Here is a 26583-nt window from a genome sequence, read left to right as displayed (position 1 = left end):
TTTTCTCAGTGCTGTAAACACACAGACTCCAGCTTCCCCAAGGCCAAGACCAAGACCCCCGCCAGACCCGCAACTACCCTAGGCAGTCGGTGGGGTTCCCAGCTCCAAACCCCGCCCATCGAACCCACCCGAGCCGGTAAGAGAGAGGAAGTGCAGTGAGACCCACCCACTTTCGTCTTTTTCCTTTTCTGTTGGGCCGACTGGTTGCCCGTCAACTCTATTTCTTCGCCGATTGGCTCACTCCCTCCTGCGTTAGTGCCTCCCTCTCCCTGGCTGGGAGGGTGTCACGCCAAACTGGGCGGAGCGTCGGCTGGCCTCTCTCCTTCTCTCATCTGGGCGGCGGCGGCGGCAACTGGGGACGGGGCGGGTGGCGCATCACGGGCGCGGAGGCTGGAGGAGCAGTCTCATTGTTCCGGGAGCTGTCGCCACTGCAGGTCCCTCGGCTCGTTGGGCCCTGCCCCTCTCAGTCCTCCCCGCCCCCCACAACCGCCCGCGGCTCTGAGAAGAAGCTTCTCCGGCGGAGGCAGCAGCTGCAGCATCACCTCTGACCTGCCAGCCATGGAAGACATGGACCAGTCGCCTCTGGTCTCCTCGTCCTCGGACAGCCCTCCTCGGCCTCAGCCCGCATTCAAGTACCAGTTCGTAAAGGAGCCCGAGGACGAAGAGGAAGAGGAGGAGGAGGAAGACGAGGACGAGGACGAGGACCTGGAGGAGCTGGAGGTGCTAGAGAGGAAGCCCGCCGCCGCGCTGTCGGCGGCCCCGGTGGCCGCAGCCGCCGCCACCCCGGCTAGCGCGCCCCTGCTGGACTTTGGCAATGATTTCGTGCCCCCGGCGCCCAGGGGGCCACTGCCGGCCGCGCCTCTCGCCGCTCCGGAGCGGCAGCCGTCTTGGGACCCGAGCCCCGTGTCGTCGTCGGTGCCCGCGCCGTCCCCACCCTCCATTACAGCAGACTCGCTCTCCAAGCTCTCTGAGGACGAGGGGCCTCCGGCCCGGCCTCCCCCTCCTCCACCGGCCGACGTGAGCCCTCAGGCCGAGCCCTCGTGGACCCCGGCTGCCCCAGCCCCCGCCGCGCCCCCCTCCACGCCGGCCGCGCCCAAACGCAGGGGCTCCTCGGGCTCAGTGGGTGAGTGCCGCGCCCTCCGCCTCGCGCCGCCCCTCGTGCCCCTCCCTCTTTTGTGCGCAGCCCCTAAAGCCTGGACCCTGCCCTTCTCTCCATCCGGAGGGGGCTTTGTCTGCAGATCTTTGGGCGAAGGCGCCCCCGCTGGTGGGAGCCGCGGGGAGCAGGGTGGGGCGGCAGAGGAAGCCCGGGCTTACTCTTTATTGTCCGTCTGGGTATCGGGGAGCACGTGCGCCCCGACCGCTCCCGGGTTGTTCTGTCTGCTCTCCATTCCACCTGGTCGGGGAAGTTAGGAACCCAGCCCTTGCAGGAACTGGGTCTGTAATGAGGGAACTAGGGGTGTGGATTCATCGGGCTGCCTTGGTTCCGGGATGAGGATGGAAGGCCTTGGCGCCCTAATCTTTTGTCTGCCCAACTAGGTTGCTCCTGGGGAGAAGACGCAGTTTCTTGCTGGTCTTCGCCTGCATTCAGCCCTGGCCCCTCTCCTCACCCCTTCCTTGGCTTGGGTGGCCCCATGCTCTTCATCTCCCCCACCCCGGCCCCGCGCTTGTGGGGAGCCGGTCCAGTGGAAGACGTCCACATTGACCTGACTGCAGTGAAGGGAGAGCGCCTCCAGCGGTGTGACGCGTGGAGAATTGCGGAGCTGAGTTTCGGCGAGGTCCTGCCACCGCCCAGTTTACCCGGGTTGTGATGTGGCTATTTACCACGAGCTTAACGGCGCCGGGGAGATGGGACCTGGGCACCGTGTTCCAAGGGGGCGCAGTTCTGCCGGGAGCTCTGCCGCAGGAGGGGAATAGTTGTTAGGATGCACAGGTTTAGTCTCAATGCATCGTAATTGAATCGTAGAGATAAAAGGAAAAGGCAAAATGGTTGACATTCCCAAAGAAGGGGAAACCTGTGGATTCCCTGGCGGGAAGAGGACAGTTGAACTTGTGGCAGATTTACCATGGGACTTCATGAAATGTTTTCAGACAGACGTTTTCATCTGTTGGTTAGAAATACTGTTTCGTAGAAGTAATATATATATTTTAGGGCTGCAGAGACAGATTTGCATTGTCCGTAAATAGTTTTCAAATCTTTTCATTTACCAGCACCCGATTGTTTGTTATTACCGTTATTAGGAAAAATTGTTTTATTATCCTTTTGATTTTGGGAGATTGTTTATTTTGGAAGAGAAAAAAGTTTAGAGGTTGAGAATTCATCCTATTAACATTAACTTATTAACAAGTAGCTTGTTAGTTTGGGGACAGAAAGCGTCGCACTAGAAATAGGACCTTTATGTGTAAAAAGGCAAGGATCAAGAATCAGGTAGTGTAACAGTCTGGTGAGAAATTGTCATAGCCTTGTAGGATTTTAGAAACGGTTGTTTTTCTAGAAAAAGATACTCAGTGGGAGATCATGGAAGAATTTTCTTTTCTTCAGCTCACTCCTGCACCACAAGGAAGAAAATAAGTCAATAGTGATATTGACATACCCCACAGCATTACTCAGAACATTAATTACTACACTACAGATAATTAGAATGTGAGAAGTAACTCAAGTTTTCCTTTTTATGAGTGAAAACACATTTCGAGAAACTAAAGTGAGGTGGAAAAATATCAAGTAATAAGACATTTACAAATGATAAATTTAATGATTAAGAAAAGCAAACTGATTTTTCATATTGTATTCCTATGTGGCAACAAAAGAGTTCTGTTCTTGGAACCTTGGAGAGTCAGGAGGTGACAGCATTCTTTCTGTATTTTGACTTTAGGAATACTAACTTTGGAAGACAAAGAGAATATTGCGTCACTTCGCGATTCTATCTTTACATGGCTCCCTAATTCTGTATTGATGTTGCCTATCTAGAAATTTTAGTTCCTTTAGGACATAAAGGAACACTGTGATTATGGTCAGATAGTGTCACTGAGTCTGGCTTTCTTAACAGTTCTTTCCTGCAGCTGGTTATTGATTTACCTACAGAGGCACTATTCTAGGCTAGGAAAATAGAGCAGTCAGCAAGACAGATGTGTTCCCCATGAGAGGAGTACAGATAATAAACACCTGATTAAGGAACTGAGAATAGTGTTAAGTGTTATGAGCAGCATAGGAAGGATGATGTGGAAAATTATTGAGATGTGTGGGAACCTTTTTAGATAGGGTGGCACTGAGAAAGGCCTTTCTGAGGAGGTGAGATTTAAGCTGCAGGTATAAAAAATTTCCAAGAAGCTCCTGGGAGGCAAAAGCCCTGCGGCAGTAATGTATGTTTGAGAAGCTCGTGAGAAGACTAGTAAGAAAGCTAAGGAGAGAGTGGGGTGGTAGACTATACTTAGGTCGTTTGAGGTCTCTCATAGGCCATGGTAAACATTTTCGCTTTTTGAAAGATTGTTTATTTTAGAAATGTGCTCCTTAATTATATTGGGGTTTTGGAGCAGAAATACAGTTTTGAAGATTGAGAGAAACTAAAAGGATGGACGTGAGTAAAGACAAAGAGGTGGGAAATGTGCAGAGCATAGTTAGAAACATAGATCAATCTGACTGGAGGACGGTTTATGTTACTGCATATGGTAGATCCCTGACACTTGTGTATTTCATATTGTTGTTTAACCTCTTCTTGAGTAAGTGCTGATTTCCCTTATTTGAGAAATTGTGATTTTGCTGTTTGCTGTTGTATCAGTACTTGGAGCATTGCCATGCTGAAAGACTGAAGTCTTTCCCCTGCTGAGTGTTTTCCATGGAGAAACATTGGCTTCAGGTTAAAATGATGGTTGTTTAACGTAGGCTTTGAGAACATGCAAGGGAAACTGGATAGAAATTTGAGTTGAGAGATGCAGACCATTCATTAAGGATGGCGTTGAGCTGATCTCTGGACATGTTCTTTAAACCAGTAAAATGTGTGGTAGATCTGGATTCTGAAATGTGTCGGATGCCAAGTTAAGGATATAGGGTTTTATCATCCTGCTTTTATTCATGTTCTGCCATCCACAGTTGCCCTTGCACTTGGCAATTTAAATTATGAGGCAAAAAATGTTTTCATGTTTTTTTTCCAAAATATGATGTTATTTCATTATTTATCATCCCTTTCCTGAATTACTGCTTTCAGCATTGGGAAGCCATCAAAAATTATTGAACTGAGGCATGGAATAATGAAAGCAGTGTTAGAAAAGTGAATTGGCAATTTTCAAGATAGGTTGGAAAGAAAAAATGGAAACTATTTAGAAATCTTTCACAGTAGTTCTGAGAGAGGTGAGTAGAGCCTGAACTCATTCATTTAGTGGAAATGGAATATAGGGAGGAATATAAGAAACTTTAGGAAGGATGAGCTTTTTGGCTCTGAGTCTCTGTTTTTATAGTTAGGTTAAGAAGAAGTTTTATGAAAGAGAACTGATAGGACTAGGCGGCCATGGATACAAAGAATAGAATGTTGGTGGTTTTTAAATCATTTTCAGAGACTATCCAAAGTTGTTGAAATGGAAATTTGTATAGATTTGGATATTGCTCATAAGTACAGTATAATACTGCTCATTATATGGCTTAAGGATTAGAAATAATTAGTCATTTTTACAGTCATTTATATTATATCAGTATAGAAGCACATGATAGGAGTATTAAAAGATTCTGAGTGATATATAGTTTATACAGTTTAAATATTAGTCTTTAACATAAAGTTCAAGTGAACAGTGATGTGACATTCCCAGAAAGTAGTTGTCACCAAAGAAAGAGATGTTTTGTCAAAATCTGTTTCCCATCCTCCCTTCATTTTTACCTGGAAAATGTTAACAAGGAATGAAACTGATGGATATAGAGGTTCTGAATAATTCTCTTGTTAACTATTTCTAATTTTCTGACTAGGAATAAAGTTGGGAACAGGTGGTGTGCTTGTTGTTGTTTAGTTGCTAAATCATGTCTGACTTATGGATAAAGTGAATTACTTTTCAGATGGGTTCCTAGGAAGCTCAGTATCGAATTTATAGTTCTTTTTAGTAACTAACAAACTTCCTCAAATCCTTTTTAAAATGAAGTGATGAAGTTATATTGAATCTTTAATAACTATCTAATTATGTGAGATAACATTTAGAAACATGCTATCTTGACACTCTATTTCTATAAACTTGGAAGATTACTATGTTATCTGTGTGTGCTTGCTTCCCAGGTGGCGCTAGTGGTAAAGGACCGCTTGCTATTGCAGGAGATGTAAGAGACTCAGGTTTGATCCCTGGGTTGGAAAGATCCCCTGGAGGAGGGCATGACAACCCACTCCAGTATTCTTGCCTGGAGAATCCCATGGACAGAGGAGCCTGGCAAGCTGCAATAGGGTGGCAAAGAGTCTGACATGACTCAAGTGACTTAGCACGCACACACCTATTGTCTAATAATTGGCTCTGTATTATGTGTGGTTATTTCATAATATACTTAAAAGCAGATTATTTGAAACACTGCTGTTGCAAAGCCCCAGTTTAAATGGCACATTTTAAAGGTCCTTTGCTAGCCCAGAATAAAAGTACCAACCAAATGGATGATATTTCTTGATTTTTACCATGGGACCTCGAAGTAGAAGCAAATGTTGGTAGATAACACTGTTCTTATAGTGTATTCTTTGAGAATTTTTATTCCTGTTTCTAAATATAGACCCTAGAAGATTCCTCTGGGGGTGACAGCCCAGGGATGGGGACTATAAGAGCAGAACCATAATTCATCACCAGTGTTTAAGTGGGTGAGTGTGACCTTTGTGTCTAGCTGATGCAGGACACAGACATATGCACTGTGGGAGGACCCAGCTCTACTGATGCTCGAGTTTTCTCAGCCTGAAGGCCTCATCATTCTTTCAGCTCTACAGGAGGAATTGATAATTTCACATTTACACGAATGATTTTTTGTTTCTTGGAATGGTTATTTTTAATTTTTAAATCACTTTACTCATGCATTCCCATAACATTCTGTTCTTACCTCACCATACTATATGTATGGGAATGGTATGTTCACTCATTTCTGTTCCCCAGATTATATGCTCCTTGAGTAAAGGGACTGTATTACCTTTTTACCTTGAGGGAAAGGACTACATGCATTATCTCTCCATTGCTGAGCACAGTCCCTTAGATGTGGCATAGGCAGTCAGGTATTTGTTGAACTAATATTACAGATGAATCCTGATCTGTATTTTGTATGGCTCTCAGTTCAGTTCAGTTCAGTCGCTCAGTGGTGTCCGACTCTTTGCAACCCCATGAATCGCAGCACGCCAGGCCTCCCTGTCCATCACCAACTCCTGGAGTTCACTCAAACTCAAGTCCATCGAGTCGGTGATGCCATCCAGCCATCTCATCCTCTGTCGTCCCCTTCTCCTCCTGCCCCCAATCCCTCCCAGCATCAGAATCTTTTCCAATGAGTCAACTCTTCGCATGAGGTGGCCAAAGTATTGGAGTTTCAGCTTTAGCATCATTCTTTCCAAAGAACATCCAGGACTGATCTCCTTTAGAATGGACTGGTTGGATCTCCTTGCAGTCCAAGGGACTCTCAAGAGTCTTCTCCCACACCACAGTTCAAAAGCATCAATTCTTCGGCGCTCAGCTTTCTTCACAGTCCATCTCTCACATCCATACATGACCACTGGAAACACCATAGCCTTGACTAGGTGGACCTTTGCTGGCAAAGTAATGTCTCTGCTTTTTAATATGCTGTCTAGGTTGATCATAACTTTCCTTCCAAGGAGTATGGCTCTAGAAGTACTGAAATATTTTCTCTCAAATAGGAGTCCCAAGTCTTGGTACTTTCCTGGTTGTCCAGTGGTTGAGACTGTGCTTCCACTGCAGCGGGCACGTGTTCAGTCCCTGGTCAGGGAAGTTCCGCATTGTGGTGTGGCCAGAAAGAAAAAAAAAAAACCCAAGTCTTACGAATTAAAGCATTAATTTATTTAAAAATGCAAGGTATATGGATGTACTCTTTTATTTAACCAGTCTCTTATTGATAGTTGATTAGGTTATTTTTCAGCTTTTTCTGTTATAAGTAACATTGTTGTGAACACCTTTATATATACTTCTTTGCAAATACATGCTGTTGTGTGTTGTAGAATAAATTCACATAAGTGGAATTACTGATTCAAAGGGTATAAGCGATGAAAATGTCGGTAGATAATGCCAAACGGTAGTACAGTAGATGTTACTCCTACTCCTGTAGTAGGAGCTGTAGCTGCTAAAGATTGAATTATCTTTTCAGCAGTCTCTGAATCCTTATGTGGCTCTCTAAAAATTACTTCTTTAATGATGTGTTCTTATTACGATAGATGAAGAAGGCTTATACAGTTTTGTTCAAACAGATTTGGCAGTAGGCTGGTCATATTGGTGGTCTCTTGGGAGTTCAATATTAAGGAAAGTTAGCATACTCCTTTTTAAAACCAGGTTTAGAGCTGAGTGTGGAGACTTAAAGATGAGTAGAGACTGTAGTTATGAGAGGTACATGTGGCAGATAAGGAAAGAATACAAGCCCCTTCCTGTGAAATATTTTCTGCTGTCTTAAAACCAGAGGACTCCTGTGGTTTTACTGTAGGAACAATCATATATTTACAAACCTGTCAGCTGCTTTTGTGGAAAGAGAGGAAAACTTTTTTCCTCCTGAACTTTATAGATTGACTTATAAACTTCACTAATTGAAGGCACCATTATTAAATTTATTTATCTTAGTATACTGACAGCCCTAGGTGAAGCTGACCTAAAGCATTAACGATTTTTAAAAATCTACTGGAGTCTTTGGTCTCAGAGGGAATTTACTTGTTTAAAATTCTGTTCATCTTTGTTCTAAGGAAGTTTATTAAATATACCTAAACCTATCATGTAAGTCCCTTTCACAAAGTCTTTAGAACTTCTCAATCTCAACTAATTAACATCGTTATTAAATTGAGAGTTTTATTCTTCTACCAAGTTCTGAATTCAGTTAGCTGATATTTTGCTAACAATTTTGCATGGCTTGTATAAGGAATATTTTTCTCTATTTTTTAAAAAATAGCTTTGTTTCTTTTTTCTCATTGTGTGTGTGTGTGTGTGTATGTGTGTGTTTGTGTGTGTTTAACTGATTTGGCTGAGCTGGGTCTTTGTTATAACATGCAGGATCTTTATTTGCAACCTGTGGAATCTGATTCCCTGACCAGGGATCAAACCTGTGCCCCTGGGAGTTCATTGGGAGCTTGTAGTCTTAGCCACTGGATCACCAGGGAAGTCCTTATTTTTCTGTATTTTTTATTTTCTTGTAATAATTCTGTCTGGTTTTGGTATTAGTGCATAAATCTGTGAAACATTTTGGGAAGTGCTTCCTCTTGCTTAATATACTGAAAAAGTTTGTGTAAGCATCCTTAGTGTTTATAGAATTTATTAGTGATGGGGCTTCCTAGGTGGATAAGTGGGTAAAGAATCCACTTTCAATGCAAGAGATCTCTGGGCTGGGAAGATCCCCAGGAGGAGGAAGTGGCAACCCACTCCAGTATTCTTGTTTGGAGAATCCCACAGACAAAGAGAAGCCTGGCAGGCTAAAGTCCATAAAGTGGCAAAGAATCACAGCTGAAGCGGCTGAGAACACACGCGCACAGTGAAGCTATCTGGCCTTGGAGTTCTCTGTGTGGAGAAGGTTTTAAATTAAAGGTATACTATTTTAATGTGATATAGGGCTATTCAGATTTTCTATTTCATCTTGTGTCAGTTTTGGAAATGTATGCTTTGCAAAGATCTTGACTATTTCATCTTTATGAGGAAACATCAAGGAATTTGTCCACTCAACCTAAGTTGTCTAATTTATTGGCATAGACTTGTTTGAGTAACCTCTTACCTTTTTAGAAGTTATAGAGCTAGTCCCTCTTTTATTTCCAATATGTATTTTCCTCTCTTTTTCTTAATCATTTTAGGGATTATCAATTCTATTAATCTTTTCAACAAACCAACTTTTGGTTTCATTGACTTTTCTCTTTAGTTTGCATGTTCCCTGTATCATTGGTTTCTGCTGTTATTTGATTTATTTTCTATTGTTTATTTGGATTTACTTGCTCTTTTCCTAGTTCCCTTTGGTGGAAGCTTTAAACTTTAACCCTTTTTTTCTAAGAGCATTTAGAGCTATAAACTTCTCTCTGAGCATTACTTTAGCTGTATTCTGCAGCTTTCCATTATCATTTGATTACATTCTTTGATGCATCAGCCATTTAGAATTGTGTTTAATTTCCAGACATTTGAGGGGTTTTCCAGAATTTTTCTGTTTTACTGATTTCAGCTTAATTCATGTGGTCAGAGAACATGTACTGCATGATTTCAGTCCTGAGACTGAGATTTACTTTGTAGACCAGGAAATGGTTTCTCTTGGTGTGCGTTCCATGTGCACTTGAGCAGAATGTGTGTTCTGTTGCTGGTTGGAGTGCTCTGTAATGAAGTCAGTTTGCTGGGGTATTGTCTGAACCGTCTATATCCTTGTTTATAGAATGTGCGTATGTGCGTGTGTGTGTGTGCCTAGTCTCTCAGTTAACTGAGAGTTGAGTGTTAAAATTTTTAAATAATGTTTGTAGATTTGTCCTTGTCTCCCTTTAGTTTTTGCTTCGTGATTTTTCATTACACCTTTCCTGTGTAACCTTTAGCATTGTTATATATGTATTTAGCATATGTCTTATTGCTCTTTTATCATTATCAAATGCTTCTGTTTACCTCTGGTAATCTCAAGGTAATACTTTTTTTGTTTGAATCTGTTTTGGCGATATTAATATCGCCATTCTAGATTTTGTAGGATAAGTACTTGGATCGTATATCCTTTCACATCCTTTTACTTGTAATCTTCCTGTGTTTTTATATTTAAAGTGTGTGTCCTGTAAGTGGCATATAGTAGGGTTTTCATCTAGTCTGAAAATCTCTGCCTTTTAATTGGAGCAGTTTACTGCAGTCAGTGTAATTATTAGTATAGCTCATTTAAGTCTCTTTGAGTTCCATCTGCCTTTTTTTTTTTGTACTTCTGTATGTTCCTTCCATCCTTTGTGCTTTTATTGTCGTTGTCATTTTAATTCTCTCTCTATTGTAGTTATTTAAGCTTCAAAAATCAGTTATTCTTGAAAGAAATTAAGATATGAGAATACTTTATATTTACTCATATACTTACCTTTTCTCTAAGGAAATTAGGAAGTGAGATTATTTTGTATCTACTCATATATTTACCATTTCTCCCCTTCTTCATTCCTTTATGAAGATTTGGGTTTCCATATGGTATCTTTTTTCCTTCTTTCTGAAGACCTTCATTTAACATTCCTTGTTCTGGTTTTTTGGTGATGAAATCTTTCATTTTTTATTTTCATCTTTTATCTCTAATATCTTAATTCATCTTTATTTTTGAAGGATTTTTTTGAAGAATACAGTTAATTTTATAGTTTGTAATAATTATGGTCTATAAAATCACAGAAGGTACTGAATTAGCAGACTCTGACTGAATCATTGTCACTTGGGGAAATACAGGGTTAGGTTCCTGTGAACCTCATAGTGTTTTTGTTAATGATAAGTATATAACTTATTTTTAGGTGTGTTTCTATTTAAAGAAACACAATATTTAATATATATTGTAGACTCATTAACATTGAACTCATGGTCAAGAGTACTATAACTCATGTCTGAATGAACCTTATCTAAAACATGTGTTTGCTCTGTAAGGTACATCATAATCTTGCTCTTAAGAACACGAGATAGTACTTCAACACTATGCTTAGGGCCCACATCAGAATCACCAACAAAAAGCATAGAAATGTAAACAGTGGGGCACTGAATAGACTGCTAAAAGAATACTTGTTGACTGTATGGGAGCTGAAACGAGGTGGCATAGGGTTGCTTTGTTTGACCTCACCTGATAGTGTATTCAGTATGTTGGGGGACTGGAATGTTTGGTTCCTCTGCTCTTGCCCAGTTCTGTAAGTACTGACTTTCAGTTTATCAATTTAGTGAGTAGATTGGCATTAAGGAATCAGTGGTTCAGAATTGGGAAAGGAGTATGTCAAGGCTGTGTATTGTCACTTGCTTATTTAGCTTATGTGCAGAGTGAAGTGAAGTGAAGTCACTCAGTCGTGTCCGACTCTTTGCGACCCCATGGACTATAGCCTACCAGGCTCCTCTCTCCATGGGATTTTCCAGGCAATAGTACTGGAGTGGATTGCCGTTTCCTTCTCCAGGAGATCTTCCCAACCCAGGGATCGAACCCTGGTCTCCCGCATTGTGGACAGATGCTTAACCGTCTGAGCCACCATAGACATCATGTGAAATGCCAGGCTGGATGAATCACAATGTGGAATCAAGATTGCAGGGAGAGATATCAACACTCTCAGATAGGCCGATGATAACCCCTCTGCGGCAGAAAATGAAGAGAAACTAAAGAGCCTCTTGATGAGGGTGAAAGAGGAGAGTGAAAAAGCTGGCTTAAAAACTCATTATTCAGAAAGCTAAGATCATGGCATCTGGTCCCATCACTTCACGGTGAATAGAAGAGGGACAAGTGGAAACAGTGGCAAATTTTATTTTCTTGGGGTCCAAAATCACTGAGGATGGTGACTGCAGCTGCTCCTTGGAAGGAAAGCTATGATAAACCTAGACAGCATATTAAAAAGCAGAGAGACATAACGTTGCCAGCAAGGATCCGTATAGTCCAAGCTGTGGTTTTTCCAGTAGTCATGTGTGAATCTGAGAGTTGGACCTTAAAGAAGACTGAGCGCCCATGATTTGGTGCTTTCAAATTGTGGTGCTGGAGAAGGCTTTTGAGCCTTTGGACTGTAGGGAGATCAAACCAGTCAATCCTAAAGGAAATCAACCCTGAATACTCATTGGAAGGACTGATGCTGAAGCTCCAATACTTTGGCCACCTGATGTGAAAGACTCATTGGAAAAGACCCTGATGCTGGGAAAAGATGGAGCTCAGGAGGAGAAGGGAGTGACAGAGGAAGAGATGGTTGGATAACATCACTAAATCAATGGAAGTGAGTTTAAGCAAACTCTGGGAGATAGTGAAGGACAGGGAAGCCTGGTGTGCCCCAGTCCATGGGGTCACAAGGACTCTGACATGACTTAGTGACTGAACAACAGCAAAGGGTTGGCTGCGTTCAATTCACTAGGTTTTCACTTTTTTTTCCTTCATCATTTTAAAGAATGTTCTATTATCTTTTGGGTTACATTGTTTCCAATTGAGAAGTAGGTCATTCTTAATATTGTTTGCCTGCCCTTTCCCTTTGTTTTTAAGATTTTTCTCTGTTTTTGGTTTTCAGTAATTTGATCTCTACAGTTAATCTCTTTGTGGTTTTGTGTTTATCCTGCTTGTAGTTCATTGAGCTTCAGTGGCTGGTATTTTCTATCATGATTGTCAAATTTTAGGCCATTAATAATCATAATTTTCCCCCCTATATTATTGTCTTTTGGGAGGACCCCATTTTACATATACTTTGACAGTGTGGATCACAATAAACTGGAAAATTCTGAAAGAGGTGGGAATACCAGACCACCTGACCTGCCTCTTGAGAAACCTATATGCAGGTCAGGAAGCAACAGTTTGGACATGGAACAACAGACTGGTTTCAAATAGGAAAAGGAGTACGTCAAGGCTGTATATTATCACCCTGCTTATTTAACTTATGCAGAGTACATCATGAGAAACGCTGGGCTGGAAGAAGCACAAGCTGGAATCAAGACTGCTGGAAGAAATATCAATAACCTCAGATATACAGATGACACCACCCTTATGGCAGAAAGTGAAGAGGAGCTAAAAAGCCTCTTGATGAAAGTGAAAGAGGAGAATGAAAAAGTTGGCTTAAAGCTCAACATTCAGAAAACGAAGATCATGGCATCTGGTCCCATCACTTCATGGCAAATAGATGGGGAAACAATGGAAACAGCGTCAGACTTTAATTTTTTGGGCTCTAAAATCACTGCAGATGGTGATTTCAGCCATGAAATTAGAAGACGCTTACTCCTTGGAAGGAAAATTATGACCAACCTAGATAGCATATTCAAAAGCAGAGACGTTACTTTGCCACAAAGGTCCATCTACTCAAGGCTATGGTTTTTCCAGTGGTCATGTATGGATGTGAGAGTTGGACTGTGAAGAAAGCTGAGTGCTGAAGAATTGATGCTTTTGAACTGTGGTGTTGGAGAAGACTCTTGAGAGTCCCTTGGACTGCAGGGAGATCCAACCAGTCCACCCTAAAGGAGATCAGTCCTGGGTGTTCATTGGAAGGACTGATGCTGAAGCTGAAATTCCAGTACTTTGGCCACTTCATGGCCAACTCGCGAAGAGTTGACTCATTGGAAAAGGCCCTGATTCTGGGAGGGATTGGGGGCAGGAGGAGAAGGGGACGACAGAGGATGAGATGGCTGGATGGCATCACTGACTTGATGGACATGAGTGGGTAAACTCCAGGAGCTGGTGATGGACAGGGAGGCCTGGTGTGCTGTGATTCTTGGGGTTGCAAAGAGTCGGACATGACTGAGCGACTGAACTGAACTGAATTTTCAGTTATAGCATTTCCATTTGGTTCTTTTTCTAGTCTGTGTTTTTCTGTCAGGATTCTCTGTTCACTCATTATGTTGGTCTTTTACTGTACATATTTAGGAATTTTTGAAAGCTATTTTAATTCCAATTAATATTCGTTAATCCAACATTTACACTATTTCTTTTTGTTTACATTGGCTGTTTTTTCTTATTCTCATTTTCTTGCTTCTTTTTTTGTCCAGTAATTTTTAAATTTTATACTGCTTGTCATGGATATGGTGATAGTTTCATTTTGGCAGACGGTTGCTGACAATCACTTTGATCTTTTCAAGTCTTGATTTTAAAATTTGTGTGGGTTTAGAGCAGTGACTTACTTTTTCTTTAAGGGCAAAGTAGTAAATATTTTAGGCTTGCAGGTCATACAGGTTCTATCTAACTACTCCTCTTTGCCCTTATAGTGCAGAAGTAGCCATAGGCAAATGACACACGAGTGGACTTTTTCCAATACAGCTTTGGCCCGTGAGCCATATTTGCTGACTTGACCTAGAGTATCCCTTACTTTAGGGTTACGTAGTCCCACTCTTAAGGTGTGCCTTTCCTGGAGTCTTATTGTTATGCTTGGGATGCTCGTGAACTCTCTGCACTCTGATTGGCCAGCGCTTTTAGGTCAGGCCTTACAGCACAGTCTGACCTCCAGAATAACCACGCAGCTCACAGCGTGACCATAGATTAGTCTGCCGGGTCTTGGTAAGTCTTGTGAGGTGTGTGTGCAGCATTGTGTTCAGCCACAGGTTTAAAGGGAACATCTGTCTAGATTTCTGGAGCTCCTTTTCTTTGAAGCTTTCCTTTGTATGTCACCCTGCTCCACAATTTCAGACAACTCAACAGCTTCCTCTGCCAGCAAGAGTGCAGTTTCCTTGGGCAGCTCTGCCATGTGCTGTTGACAGCAAGTGCCTTGGGAAAGCCAGGGCACTCGGCTGGTGTGCTTCCCTCTTCTTAGGAATTAAGTGCTGCCTGTGGTCCAGTGTCTCAGGACAGTTGCTTCATATATTTGCCCAGTTTTATAGCTGTTTATGTTGGAAGGGTTAGTGTGATAAAATTACTCTCATAGCCAGAAGCAGAGGTTCTTCTCCATGATTTTAAAATGCAGTTTATTTTCCTTGTTTTATAAACTAGGTTTGATTTTACTAACCAGTTGGTTTTGGAAGAAATGTGTCAGGGGAAACACTCAGCATAAGAATGTGTGGACGGTGGTGAGATTGTGATGCGTGCTAAGTTGGTTCAGTCGTGTTCAACTCTTTGCGACCCCGTGGACTCCCACCAGGCTCCTCTGTCCTTGGGATTCTCCAGGCAAGAATGCCATGCCCTTCTCCAGAGATTGATAGTGTATATGTTTTCCAGTTTACCAGTAACAAATTCAAAATTGATAATGCCATTTTTACTTTTTTTGAGAAGTGATTTACTTAAAAAAAGAAATCTCTAGTAAATTTTAATTTTGAAACTGATTATTGTTTGGTAGAAGTAATCAGCATTCAAAGTTTGTAGTCCTAAGGCAGTTAGTCTAAACTTACATTCTAGTTTTAGGCTTTGGTAAGGAAAAGAATCTAGCACTAGGGCCTCTGTGAGGAATAGATCATGCAATTCAGCGATTCTGTTCCTTTTACTGAGGGTAATAAGGAAATTAGCGTATATCTGATTATAGTTTAAATTTCAAATGTCTAGCTTTGTCATTAACTAAGCTTTGAATAAGTTACTTTAAGTAAGTTACTCTGAGCTTTGGTAGGTAAAAATGCAGAGGATTAACAAAAATAAGGTAAGGTTGAGTATATTTTAGAAAGTTATTGGGGCTGAATATGGTGAATTTGAGCATTACTGGATGTTAATATTCAGATATGCAGGAGAGGGAAGCATGGGTTTGAATAGGAAGAAGTTTGTTTGATTGGCATAGATAATATGTTGAGATAAGTTTGGACAGTTAAATTGGGGGTTCCCTGGTGGCTCACATGGTAAAGAATCTGCCTACAATGCAGGAAACCCAGGTTCAGGAAGATCCTTTGGAAAGAAGGGAATGGCGCCTCACTCCAGCATTCTTGCCTGGAAAATTCCATTGACAGAGGAGCCTGGCGGGGCTACAGTCTGTGGGGTCGCAAAGAGTCGAACACAACAGAGTGACTAACACTTTCACTTTTTCAGTGCAGGCCTTAATATGTCTAAGAGTTTTTGGTATAATTCAGTGTATAAGCAGGAGCTCGTAAATGTCTTTTGAGCAAGAAAATAAACCAAATTGTCCTTTTTGATGGCTGTAGGGGAGAGACTTAATGAGTTCTAGATTCCTTTTGCCTATTTAGTGAAAACTTGTTTTTGTTTTTTCAATATGCCATTATGTTTTTACTTAGTTTGGGTATAATTAAGTCCCTAATATTTATTATTTCTCTGGCTGTCTGTTCAAATAGTACAAATGAGATTGATGGCTAAGGTTTTGGTTTCTTTGTTTTTGTTTCTCATTTTTTAAAAATCTGTCATTCTTTTATTTTTGACTCCTTTTTAAATTTATTTTTTAATTGGAGGAAGATTGTTCTGCAGTATTATGTTGGTTTCTGCCATACAACAGTTCAAATCAGCTACAATTATATGTATATCTCCTCCCTGTTGAACCTCCTGTCCCCTCATCCCACCTCTCTAGTTAATCACAGAGCAGCACACTGGGCTCCCTGTGCTACTCAGCAACTTCCCACCAGTAGCGTACACTTACGGTGTGTATGTGTTGATGCTACTTTCTCCATTCGTCCCACCCTCTTCTTCCGCCGCTCTGTCCACAAGTCCGTTTTCTGCATCTGTGTCTCCACTTCTTCCCTGCAGATAGGTTCATGAATACCATTTTTCTAGTTTCCATATATATGTGTTAATATATGATACTTGTTTTTCTCTTTCTGACTTACTTCCCTCTATATACTAGGCTGTAGCTTCATCCAGCTCACTAAAAATAACTCAAATTCGTTCTTTTTAATGGCTGAGTAAATTTCCATTGTATACATATACTGCTTCTGCTTTATCCATTTGTCTGTTGATGGACATCTGGGTTACTTCCGTATCCTGGCTATTGTAGATAGTGCTGCAGTGAACATTAGGGTACATGTGTCTTTTGGAATTGTGGTTTTCTCAGAGTGTATGCTCAAGAGTGGGATTGTTGGGTCATATGATAGATTTATTTCTAGTTTTTTTAAGGAATGTCCCTACTGTTTGCTACAATGGCTGTATCATTTTACATTCCCACCAACAGTGCAGGAGGGTTCTCTTTGCTCCACATCCCCTCCAGCATTTATTGTTTGTTGGTTTTTTTTGATGATGGGCATTCTGAGTGGTGTGAGGTGATACCTAGTTATAGTTTTGACGTGCATTTCTCCAATAATGAGTGATGTTGAGCGTCTTCCCATGTTTATTGGCCATCTGTATATCTTCTATGGAGAAATGTCTGTTTAGGTCTTCTGCCCATTTTTTGATTGGGCTGTTTTTGTTTTTCTGAGCTTTTATATTGTGATTTTATATTGTGCTTTTTAAATTTTGGATTTGTGCTTTTATATTTTCGAGATTAATCCTTTTTCAGTTGCTTCATGTGCACTTATTTTCTCCCATCTTGAGAGTTATCTTTTAATCTTGTTTTTTGTTTCCAGCAGTTCTCCTGGGTTCCCTTACCCTACTGCTCTCCACCTGGGTGCTTTTTCCCAATAAAATCTCTTGCTTTGTCAGCACATGTGTCTCCTCGGACAATTAATTTCCGAGCATTAGACAAGAGCCCAGTTTCGGGCCCTGGAAGGGGTTCCTCTTCCTGCAACAAATGGCGACTCTGGCGGGGACTCTTCTTCGCTGAGACTGACATCCTGACCACTCGGGGTACTCAGGGGCCAGCTTGCCTGCCAATGGACTGGACCCAGCGGCTGCAACTAGGACCCTTTTGTCCCTTGTCTCCTCCTGATGTGGACAGCTGGCCAGAGTACCCCGACCAGTAAGGAACAAGAGACTTTATTGACCTATCTCCCTTTCCCTCTCTCTTTCCTCTCCTTAACCCTTCTTATCCTTCCCTGTTTTTCTAGTCTCCTGGTCCTGGACACAGGGATCTGGTCGAAAGGCCCTCAGCCTGAGCTGAGGATTGGAGACTGATCACCTCCTCTTGGCAGAGAACTCGAATTCTGGTTCTGGTCTGGTCTGATATCTGGTAGGGCCGAGTTCCAGTCCTCCCTTCTCTGGAGGCCCAGGGAAAAGTCCCGTAACGCCTGGGTATCTGTGGGTAGCAGGAGACATCTGTAGGGCCACCCCTTTTGCCCCCCATCTCCCGCCTCCTCCCCCTTCTTCTTTCAACCTGGCTTCCTTTCCTCCCTTGAAATCTTTGATGTTAGTACTTGGATCTGAAGTTCTGTGTCTCTATAGAAGGTTTTCTGAGAGACTGTGTTCTTGTATTTAAGGACTTCCCTGGTGGTGCAGAGATTAAAGCATCTGCCTGCAATGTGGGAGACCTGGGTTCGATCCCTGGGTAGGGAAGATCCCCTGGAGAAGGCAATGGCAACCCACTCCAGTATTCTTGCCTGGAGAATCCCATGGATGGAGGAGCTTGGTGGGCTACAGTCCACGGGTCGCAGAGAGTCAGACACGACTGAGCGACTTCACTTTCACTATTGTTTCCTTTGCTGTACAGAAGCATTTAAGTTTAATTAGGTCCCACTTGTTTATTTTTGTTTTTATTTCCATTACTATAGGAGGTGGGTCATAGAGGATCTTGCTGTGATTTATGTCAGGGAATGTATTGCCTATGTTTTCCTCTAAGAGCTTTATAGTTTCTGGCCTAACATTTACGTCTTTAATCCATTTGGAGTGTTTTCTTTTGTGTATGGTGTTAGGAAGTATTCTAGTTTTATTCTTTCACAGGTCGTTGTGCAGTTTTCCCAGCACCACTTATTAAAGAAGCTATCTTTTCTCCATTTTATATTCGTGCCTCTATTGGCAAAGATAAGGCGCCCATAGGTATGTGGGTTTATCTCTGGGCTTTCTATCTTGTTCCATTGGGCTATATTTCTGTTTTTGTGTCAACATCATACAGTCTTGATCACTGTAGCTTTGTAGTATAGTTTGAAGTCAGGAAGGTTTATTTCTCCAGCTGTGTTTTCCTTTCTCAAGATTGCTTTGGCTTTTTGGAATCTTTGGTGTTTCCATGCAAACTGTGAAATGTTTTTGTTCTTCTGTGAAAAATGCTATTGGTAGTTTGATAGAGATTACATTGACTCTATAGATTATTTTACGTAGTGTAGATGTTACATTGTGAAGTAGAAGCAAACAGTCAAATATTTTGGATAATTACAAGGTATTTGCTGGGAGACAATTTTTTTTTTGTTTCAGGAGCTCAAACTTATGGGGCTGATCAACTAGGAATATATAATTTACAACAGGCATTTGTGCATAAATACATCCCTCAGAAGGTAAAGCACTTGAGCTTGAGAGACCTTTTTCAGATCCCGGCTCTCCGGCATCCTAGCAGTGTGACTTAGAGCAAGTTGTTTCTTTTTTCCCCTTCCTTCTCTCACAACTTTTTAAGGTAGTTACTATTACTTTCCTTATTTCATAGGAGGAAATGAAGCCCAGGAAGGCTCAGTAATAACTTTCTGAGGGTTGTACATTTATAAGTGACGGATCTGGAATTTGGACCCAGGCAGCTTGATCCCATGATTCATAGTGGGCCTTAGTGAGAGTCTGAGCAACTCTCTTCTTCAGGGCCAAATGTTAGTGATCTCTTCTGGATTTTTTTCCCTAAGCACTTTTAGAAATGAAATACTTGTTTTGTGGCTAATTTTGGATTGAATCTCATTTTACAAATGGGGATTTAAAAAATTTTTTTAGTGAATATTTCAACTACCAATTTGTAAACTTTCTTACTTGACCAAGTGCCAGAAATATAATTTTTACTGTAAGAGTGATTCTGGATAGCAGTAAGGATATATTTTGAAAAAAAAAAAAAAAAAAAACTTTAAATTTTTGGCACAATTTTAGATATATTTTGCTTTCCCTATAATTTTAACATAACAGGTTTCTAGTTCACTTTCCAAATAGACTGTCTTCTGAATTAGTTGTTTTTTAACTATATTGTCTAGAAGAAAAAAAAAACCAATTTGTCAGGAATTTGCTGCCTTTTATTTAGATGGAGCAGCTGTGTAATTATTTGGTTTTTTCCTTTGACCCCCAAATCTCAGTTTTGTACAACATTTTAATTCATTATCTTAGCGGAAAGGAATTTTCAGATTATTATATTACAAATGAGAAACTAATTTAACTAAGATTACAGAAGTCATCTTTTAAAAGTGTGTACACTGAAGCAGGAGCATGGATTTTAAATCTAGGCTGTGGTGTAATTTAGAGCAAGCTACTAGATTGTCATCTTAAAAATTCTCATATTTCTCATTGGGTTGATGTGTAGATTAAGTAAATATGAAAAGTCCTTGGCCTGGCAGTGAGCATGAAATAAATGCTAAGTATTAGAAAAAATAAAATGTGTATGCATATGTGCGCGTGTGTGTGTGCTAGGTCGCTTCAGTCGTGTCTGACTCTTTACGACCTTAGGGACTGTAGCCCACCAGGCTCCTCTATCCATGGGACTCTCCAGGCAAGAATACTGGAGTGGGTTGCCATGCCCTCCTCCAGGGGGTCCTCCCAACCCAGGGATCAAACTGCGCCTCCTGCATTGCAGGCGGATTCTTTGCCATTGAGCCACCGGGGAAGCCCATGCATATGTGTACATTTTGTAAAATCTCCTAAGGCAAAGTGTCTCAGTGGTGTGGGTGAGTGGTCTGTCCAGCCTGTGGTTCTGGGTTACAGGAGACTTTTAAATGCTTGTCATGGATTTCACCTCACCACCAATCTAAAAAGCGTTTATTTCTTTTTAAAATTGTCTATTTATTTATTTTGGCTGTGCTGGGTCGTTGTTGCTGTGTGAGGTTTTCTTCCGTTTCGGTGAGTTGCGGTGCACCGGTTTCTCTACTGGCTTCTCTTGTGGAGCACGGGTTCAAGGGCGTGTGGGCTTTGCTAGTTGCAGCATGCAGCTTCAGTAGTTGCAGCTCTCAGGCGCTGAAGCGCAGGATCAGTAGTTGTGACACAGAGGCTTAGTCGCTCTGCGGCATGTGGGATTGTCTCAGATCTGGGATTGAACCCGCCTGTGTCCCCTGCATAATCAGCTGGATTCTTTACCACTGAATCACTAGGGAAGCCCTGAGACTCCTTTAGGTATCATACCTAGGAAGAATTTGTTTTTACATTTTATGTGACATTTTGAATTCTTTGAAAGGAATACCCTTGGAAGAAAAGTCTTTGTTCATGATAGCCACATCTCTGATTTCTCTTTTTTCCTGTTGATCAGGCTTGTCTAGCTTGTCCTTCCCAGTAGAAGTATCCAAATTTATTATGTCCTCTACGCGAAAGAAATACCTCCTGTCATCTCTCAAACTATTTCAAATTGTCTTTTGTTAGGGGGCTTTCTCTAGTGTAAACCAAAGATCTTTTGCATAAGATTGCCCACCAGCAGGTATAAAATGACATTGTACAAGGTTAATATACCAATATCTAGTGTATTAATGGGCTGCCATAACAAAACACCATAGACTAGGTAACTTAAACAAGGGAACTTTAATTCTTACAGTTATGAAGACTGGGAAGTCTTAAGACTAAAGCGTGGGCAAGTTAGGTTTCATTAAAGGCCTGTTTTCTTGGCGTATAGGTTGCTGCCTTCTCACTGTGTGCTCACATGACCTCTTCATGTGACCATGGTCCGACCCTCATGACCTCATGTATTCTTCTTTACCTCTGAAAGGCCCCGTTTTCAAACATGACTCCCTGGACCTTAGGGCTTCAACATAATGAATTTGGGAGGAAACACAGTTTATAACATACAGCATATATTGGTTAAGAAAGGGAGCTCTGGAGTCTTGCTACTAATGTATTGCTGGAGTCTTTGTTGCTTATGTACTGAGTGAGTTTCTTAACTTGTCTGTCTCTCAGTTTTTTAATCTGTTAAATGGGATATTAACAACACTGTAACAGTAGAATTATAATGAGTAAAATGAGTTCTTGCATCATGTAAAGCACTTAGAATAACAAATAGAGAATATGCATGATTTTCTGAAAGTGTTCTTCTAAATTGAACATACTGCTGCTGCTAAGTCACTTCAGTCGTGTCCAACTCTGTGTGACCCCATAGACAGCAGCCCACCAGGCTCCCTCGTCCCTGGGATTCTCCAGGCAAGAACACTGGAGTGGGTTGCCATTTCCTTCTCCAATGCATGAAAGTGAAAAGTGAAAGTGAAGTCTCTCAGTCGTGTCCGACTCTTAGGGACCCCATGGATTGCAGCCTACCAGACACTTCCATCCATGGGGTTTTCCAGGCAAAAGTACTGGAGTGGGGTGCCATTACCTTCTCCAAAATTGAACATAGACGAATAAAAAAGAAAAGATTAGTGTATTAAAGCCATGATGGTTCATAAAGTTAACATGTTATTGCCTCTTGGGAAATGATAGGTTCTATGGATATCATTTAATCAATTTTGTAAATTATAATTTAATCTGGATTAATGGAACTACTAATGGTACTACTTTTTCCTTTCCATCTTGACTTTTTCTCTGTAGATTAAGTTTTGTGTTAACTCATTACAAACTGAACCCCTTGCTTGCTCCTCTTTAGTCTCCTTCCAGCTCTGTCTTTATTTCTGCTGAGGATATATTCTATTTGTTTTTCAGATGAGACACTTTTTGCTCTTCCTGCTGCATCTGAGCCTGTGATACACTCCTCTGCAGGCAAGTTCTTTCTGCTAGCCTATTATCTTCTGTGTATTCTAACTTTAACTTTTTAGTTTTGTTAACTATGCTTAGTAGTTTGAATTTACTAAAAATTAGCATGATTCCAAGAATGTTTGTCTGCTGACCAAGTTGAAATTTGCATTTTATATGCTGTATCCAAGAGAGAAATGGGCAGAAACCCGATTAATAATTGGAAATGTGTAAGGAATTCTTGGACCCTTGATTTATGTTTACTTATTGACTAATCATTTCCTCCAAATACAGTGTATTTTCTTATAGCTAAAAGGCTTTCACAGAAAAGAATGCCAGTCTATGGCATTTAATTATCCAGTGCCCCGTCTTTCCTATACTGTCGGTCAAAGTCTCTTCTCAAATTCTCATTTCTTCCTCTAAGACTAGTTAATAGTAGTTTTTCTCAGTTAATTTTACTTGAGGTATTTCTCAAAGACTTGATGTCTTTGCATGGCATATAATTGCCTTTATAGCCGTGCACATGTTTTTTGACCCTAGCTTTAATTTCTTCAGTAATTATTCAGTCTACTTGGTTATTATTTATAAACTAAATGTTATTAGCATTTTAGTTAACAGTAAGTCTTTACTAACACTATTTTTTGAATCTGTAATAAAACTTGCATTAACTCTGAGCATTAGTATCAGAGCACTGGCATTCTCTAACTTTCCTTTCTGTCCACGGTCACAGAAAAAATTATGGATTTGAAGGAGCAGCCAGGTAACACTGTTTCTGCTGGTCAAGAGGATTTTCCATCTGTCCTGCTTGAAACTGCTGCTTCTCTTCCTTCTTTATCTCCTCTCTCAGCTGCTTCTTTTAAAGAACGTGAATACCTTGGTGATTTACCAGCAGTACTACCCACTGAAGGAACACTTCCAGAAATTTCAAATGAAGCTTCTAAAGCATTCTCAGAGAAGGCAAAAAATCCATTTGTAGAGAGAAATTTAACTGAGTTTTCAGAATTGGAGTACTCAGAAATGGAATCATCATTCAGTGGCTCTCAAAAAGCAGAACCTGCGATAACGGTAGTGAATCCTAGGGCCGAAATAGTTGTGAGGAGTAAAGATAAAGAAGAGGACTTAGTTAGTCGTAACATCCTTCATACTCAGCAGGAGTTATCTACAGTCCTTACGAAATCCGTTACAGAAGATAGAGTTCTGTCTCCAGAAAAAACAAAGGACAGTTTTAATGAAAAGGGAGTTGCAGCAGAAGCTTCTATGAGGGAGGAATATGCAGACTTCAAACCGTTTGAGCGAGTATGGGAAGTGAAAGATACTTACAAGCAAGGTAGTGATGTTTTGGCTGCTGAAGGTAATATAGAGAGCAAATTGGAAGGTAAAGTGGATAAGAAACGTTTTTCAGATAGCCTTGAACAAACAAATACTGAAAAAGATAGTGAAAGCAGTAATGATGACACTTCATTTCCCAGTACACCAGAGGCTATAAGAGGTGGTTCAGGAGCATACATCACGTGTGCTCCCTTTAACCCAACAACTGAGAATGTTTCAACAAACATTTTCCCCTTGTTGGAAGATCATACTTCGGAAAATAAGACAGATGAAAAAAAGATAGAAGAAAAAAAGGCACAAATTGTAACAGAGAAGAATGCAAGCGCCAAAGCATCAAACCCTTTCCTTGTGGCAGCACAGGAGTCTAAGACAGATTACGTTACAACAGATCATGTGTCAAAGGTGACCCAGGAAGTAGTGGCAAACATGCCTGAAGGTCTAACCCCAGATTTGGTTCAGGAAGCATGTGAAAGTGAATTGAATGACGCTACTGGTACAAAAATTGCCTTTGAAACAAAAATGGACCTGGTTCAAACTTCAGAAGCTGTGCAGGAGTCACTTTACCCCGTAACACAGCTTTGCCCATCTTTTGAAGAATCTGAAGCTACTCCTTCACCGGTTTTGCCTGACATTGTCATGGAAGCACCGTTAAATTCTGTAGTTCCTAGTGCTGGTGCTTCTGCAGTGCAGCTCAGTTCATCACCATTAGAAACTCCTCCTTCAGTTAATTATGAAAGCATAATGTTTGAGCCTGAAAATCCCCCACCATATGAGGAAGCCATGAATGTATCACTAAAAAAAGAATCAGGAATGAATGAAGAAATCACAGAGCCTGAAAGCATTAGTGTAGCTGTTCAGGAAACAGAAGCTCCTTATATATCTATTGCATGTGATTTAATTAAAGAAACAAAGATCTCTACTGAACCAACTCCAGATTTCTCTAGTTATTCAGAAATAGCAGAAGTTGCACAGCCAGTGCCCGAGCATTCTGAGCTAGTTGAAGATTCCTCCCCCGATTCTGAACCAGTTGACTTATTTAGTGATGATTCAATACCCGAAGTTCCACAAAAACAAGATGAAGCTGTAATACTTGTGAAAGAAAATCTCATTGAAATTTCATCTGAGTCAATGACAGGACATGAAAATAAGGGAAAACTCAGTGCTTCACCACCACCTGAAGGAGGAAAACCGTATTTGGAGTCTTTTCAGCCCAGTTTAGGCATCACAAAAGATACCTTAGCACCTGATGAAGTTTCAGCATTGACCCCAAAGGAGAAAATACCTTTGCAGATGGAGGAGCTCAATACTGCAGTTTATTCAAGTGATGGCTTATTCATTGCTCAGGAAGCAAACCTAAGAGAAAGTGAAACATTTTCAGATTCATCTCCAATTGAGATTATAGATGAGTTCCCTACCCTTGTCAGTTCTAAAGCAGATTCTTCTCCTACATTAGCCAGGGAATACACTGACCTAGAAGTATCCCACAAAAGTGAAATTGCTGACATCCAGGATGGAGCTGGGTCATTGGCTTGTGCAGGATTGCCCCATGACCTTTCTTTCAAGAGTACACAACCTAAAGAGGAAGAAGTTCGTGTCCCAGATGAGTTCTCCAAAGATAGGGGTGATGTTTCAAAGGTGCCCATACTGCCTCCAGATGTTTCTGCTTTGGCTGCTCAAGCAGAGATAGGCAGCATAGAAAAACCCAAAGTTCTTGTGAAAGAAGCTGAGAAAAAACTTCCTTCTGATACAGAAAAAGAGCGAAGATCACCATCTGCTATATTTTCAGCAGAGCTGAGTAAAACTTCAGGTAATCAATCCATACATTATTGTGTGCTCTCTTGCCACCTTGTGACTTGTGGAACATTCTACCTTTTGTGTAGTGTGTTATGTTTATAGGGTCTAAATATATCACATCAGTAAGAATTCTTTTTACTGGCTCAGTTAAAGGTTTTAGTGCCCCCCCCCCCCAACCCTTGCACTCATCACTCACTCTTGCTCTTAACTTGCCAATAATTATTTGTTGGTAATTTTTATATTGCACCACAGAACTGGAACAAAATTTTATTAGAATTGACTTCAACATCTGTTTCTTTCTTCTCTTTTGCTTTAGTGTTTCCTAATAGCATCAAGAGCAAGAGGTATTAAAAATGAAGTATTTTCAGATATATTTACTTTTGTTTTCCCAGAAATATCTTCATTTTAAAATCTTAAGGAAAGAACATTTCTGTTACTTGTCTCTACTGTTTCAGTATAATGCAGTAATTCCAGTAATAGGTGTAAAGTTAAGCATATTGAGTATTAGACATTTTGTTGAAGTGTGCATTGAGGTATGCTATTAATTCTCCTGGAAAGTACTAATTCTCATTTTTTTCTTGTGACTCCACATTTCCCACATACCTGATTTGTATAAAGTAACTTGTGCATTTGTTTTTATTTAGCATCCTAATTTAGATGTGTTTTCTATAAAAATATGTATGATTACTATGAATTTACTGAATATACTTAGGCATTGGAGATAGGTAGTACTGGTGGCAGAGACCAGTTTACAGTTTGTTGCTATAATCAAAGAAAGGGGAGATCATGAGCATTAAGGCAATGGGATGGGCACAGAGACGTAAGTAATAGTGTTTGATTGGAATCGGACATGAAGATAAGGAGAGGAGTTAAAGCTTTCTCTGGGGAACCTGGGTTCCTTTCATGTGCAGATACATGGATGGCAGTGTGAGAAACTGAGTTGGAAACATGAGAAAATAAAGTGGGTTTAATGGGACAAAATGCTCAGTTTTTTTTTTAAGAGTGCTCAGTGTTTATTAGACATAGTAGTATATATTGCCTGTAGATTATTCATGTGCAAGGCAGATGCCTTTTTAAAATGGTTTTTAATTGGA

At 40.9% G+C, this 26583-nt stretch overlaps 1 protein-coding gene across 3 annotated transcripts in view; it reads left to right on the top strand.

The window, feature by feature from the left end:
• RTN4 (reticulon 4) overlaps nucleotides 260-26583 on the top strand; it is a 74342-nt gene continuing 48018 nt past the window's right edge. The window contains exons 1-3 of one of the 3 annotated variants that reach the window (XM_018055251.1): nucleotides 260-1123; nucleotides 22337-22393; nucleotides 23097-25502. In XM_018055251.1, the coding sequence (XP_017910740.1) occupies nucleotides 559-1123; nucleotides 22337-22393; nucleotides 23097-25502 (3028 nt within the window). In that variant the 5' untranslated portion in view covers nucleotides 260-558. The remainder of the gene's footprint in view (nucleotides 1124-22336; nucleotides 22394-23096; nucleotides 25503-26583) is intronic. The other 2 variants (XM_018055252.1, XM_018055253.1) reach the window with 2 other exon arrangements.

Source organism: Capra hircus, chromosome 11 (genome assembly GCF_001704415.2).
Source record: "Capra hircus breed San Clemente chromosome 11, ASM170441v1, whole genome shotgun sequence".
Taxonomy (NCBI): domain Eukaryota; kingdom Metazoa; phylum Chordata; class Mammalia; order Artiodactyla; family Bovidae; genus Capra; species Capra hircus.
The sequence above is the reverse complement of the archived record's forward strand: the minus strand, read 5'-3'. Positions and strand labels throughout refer to the sequence as shown.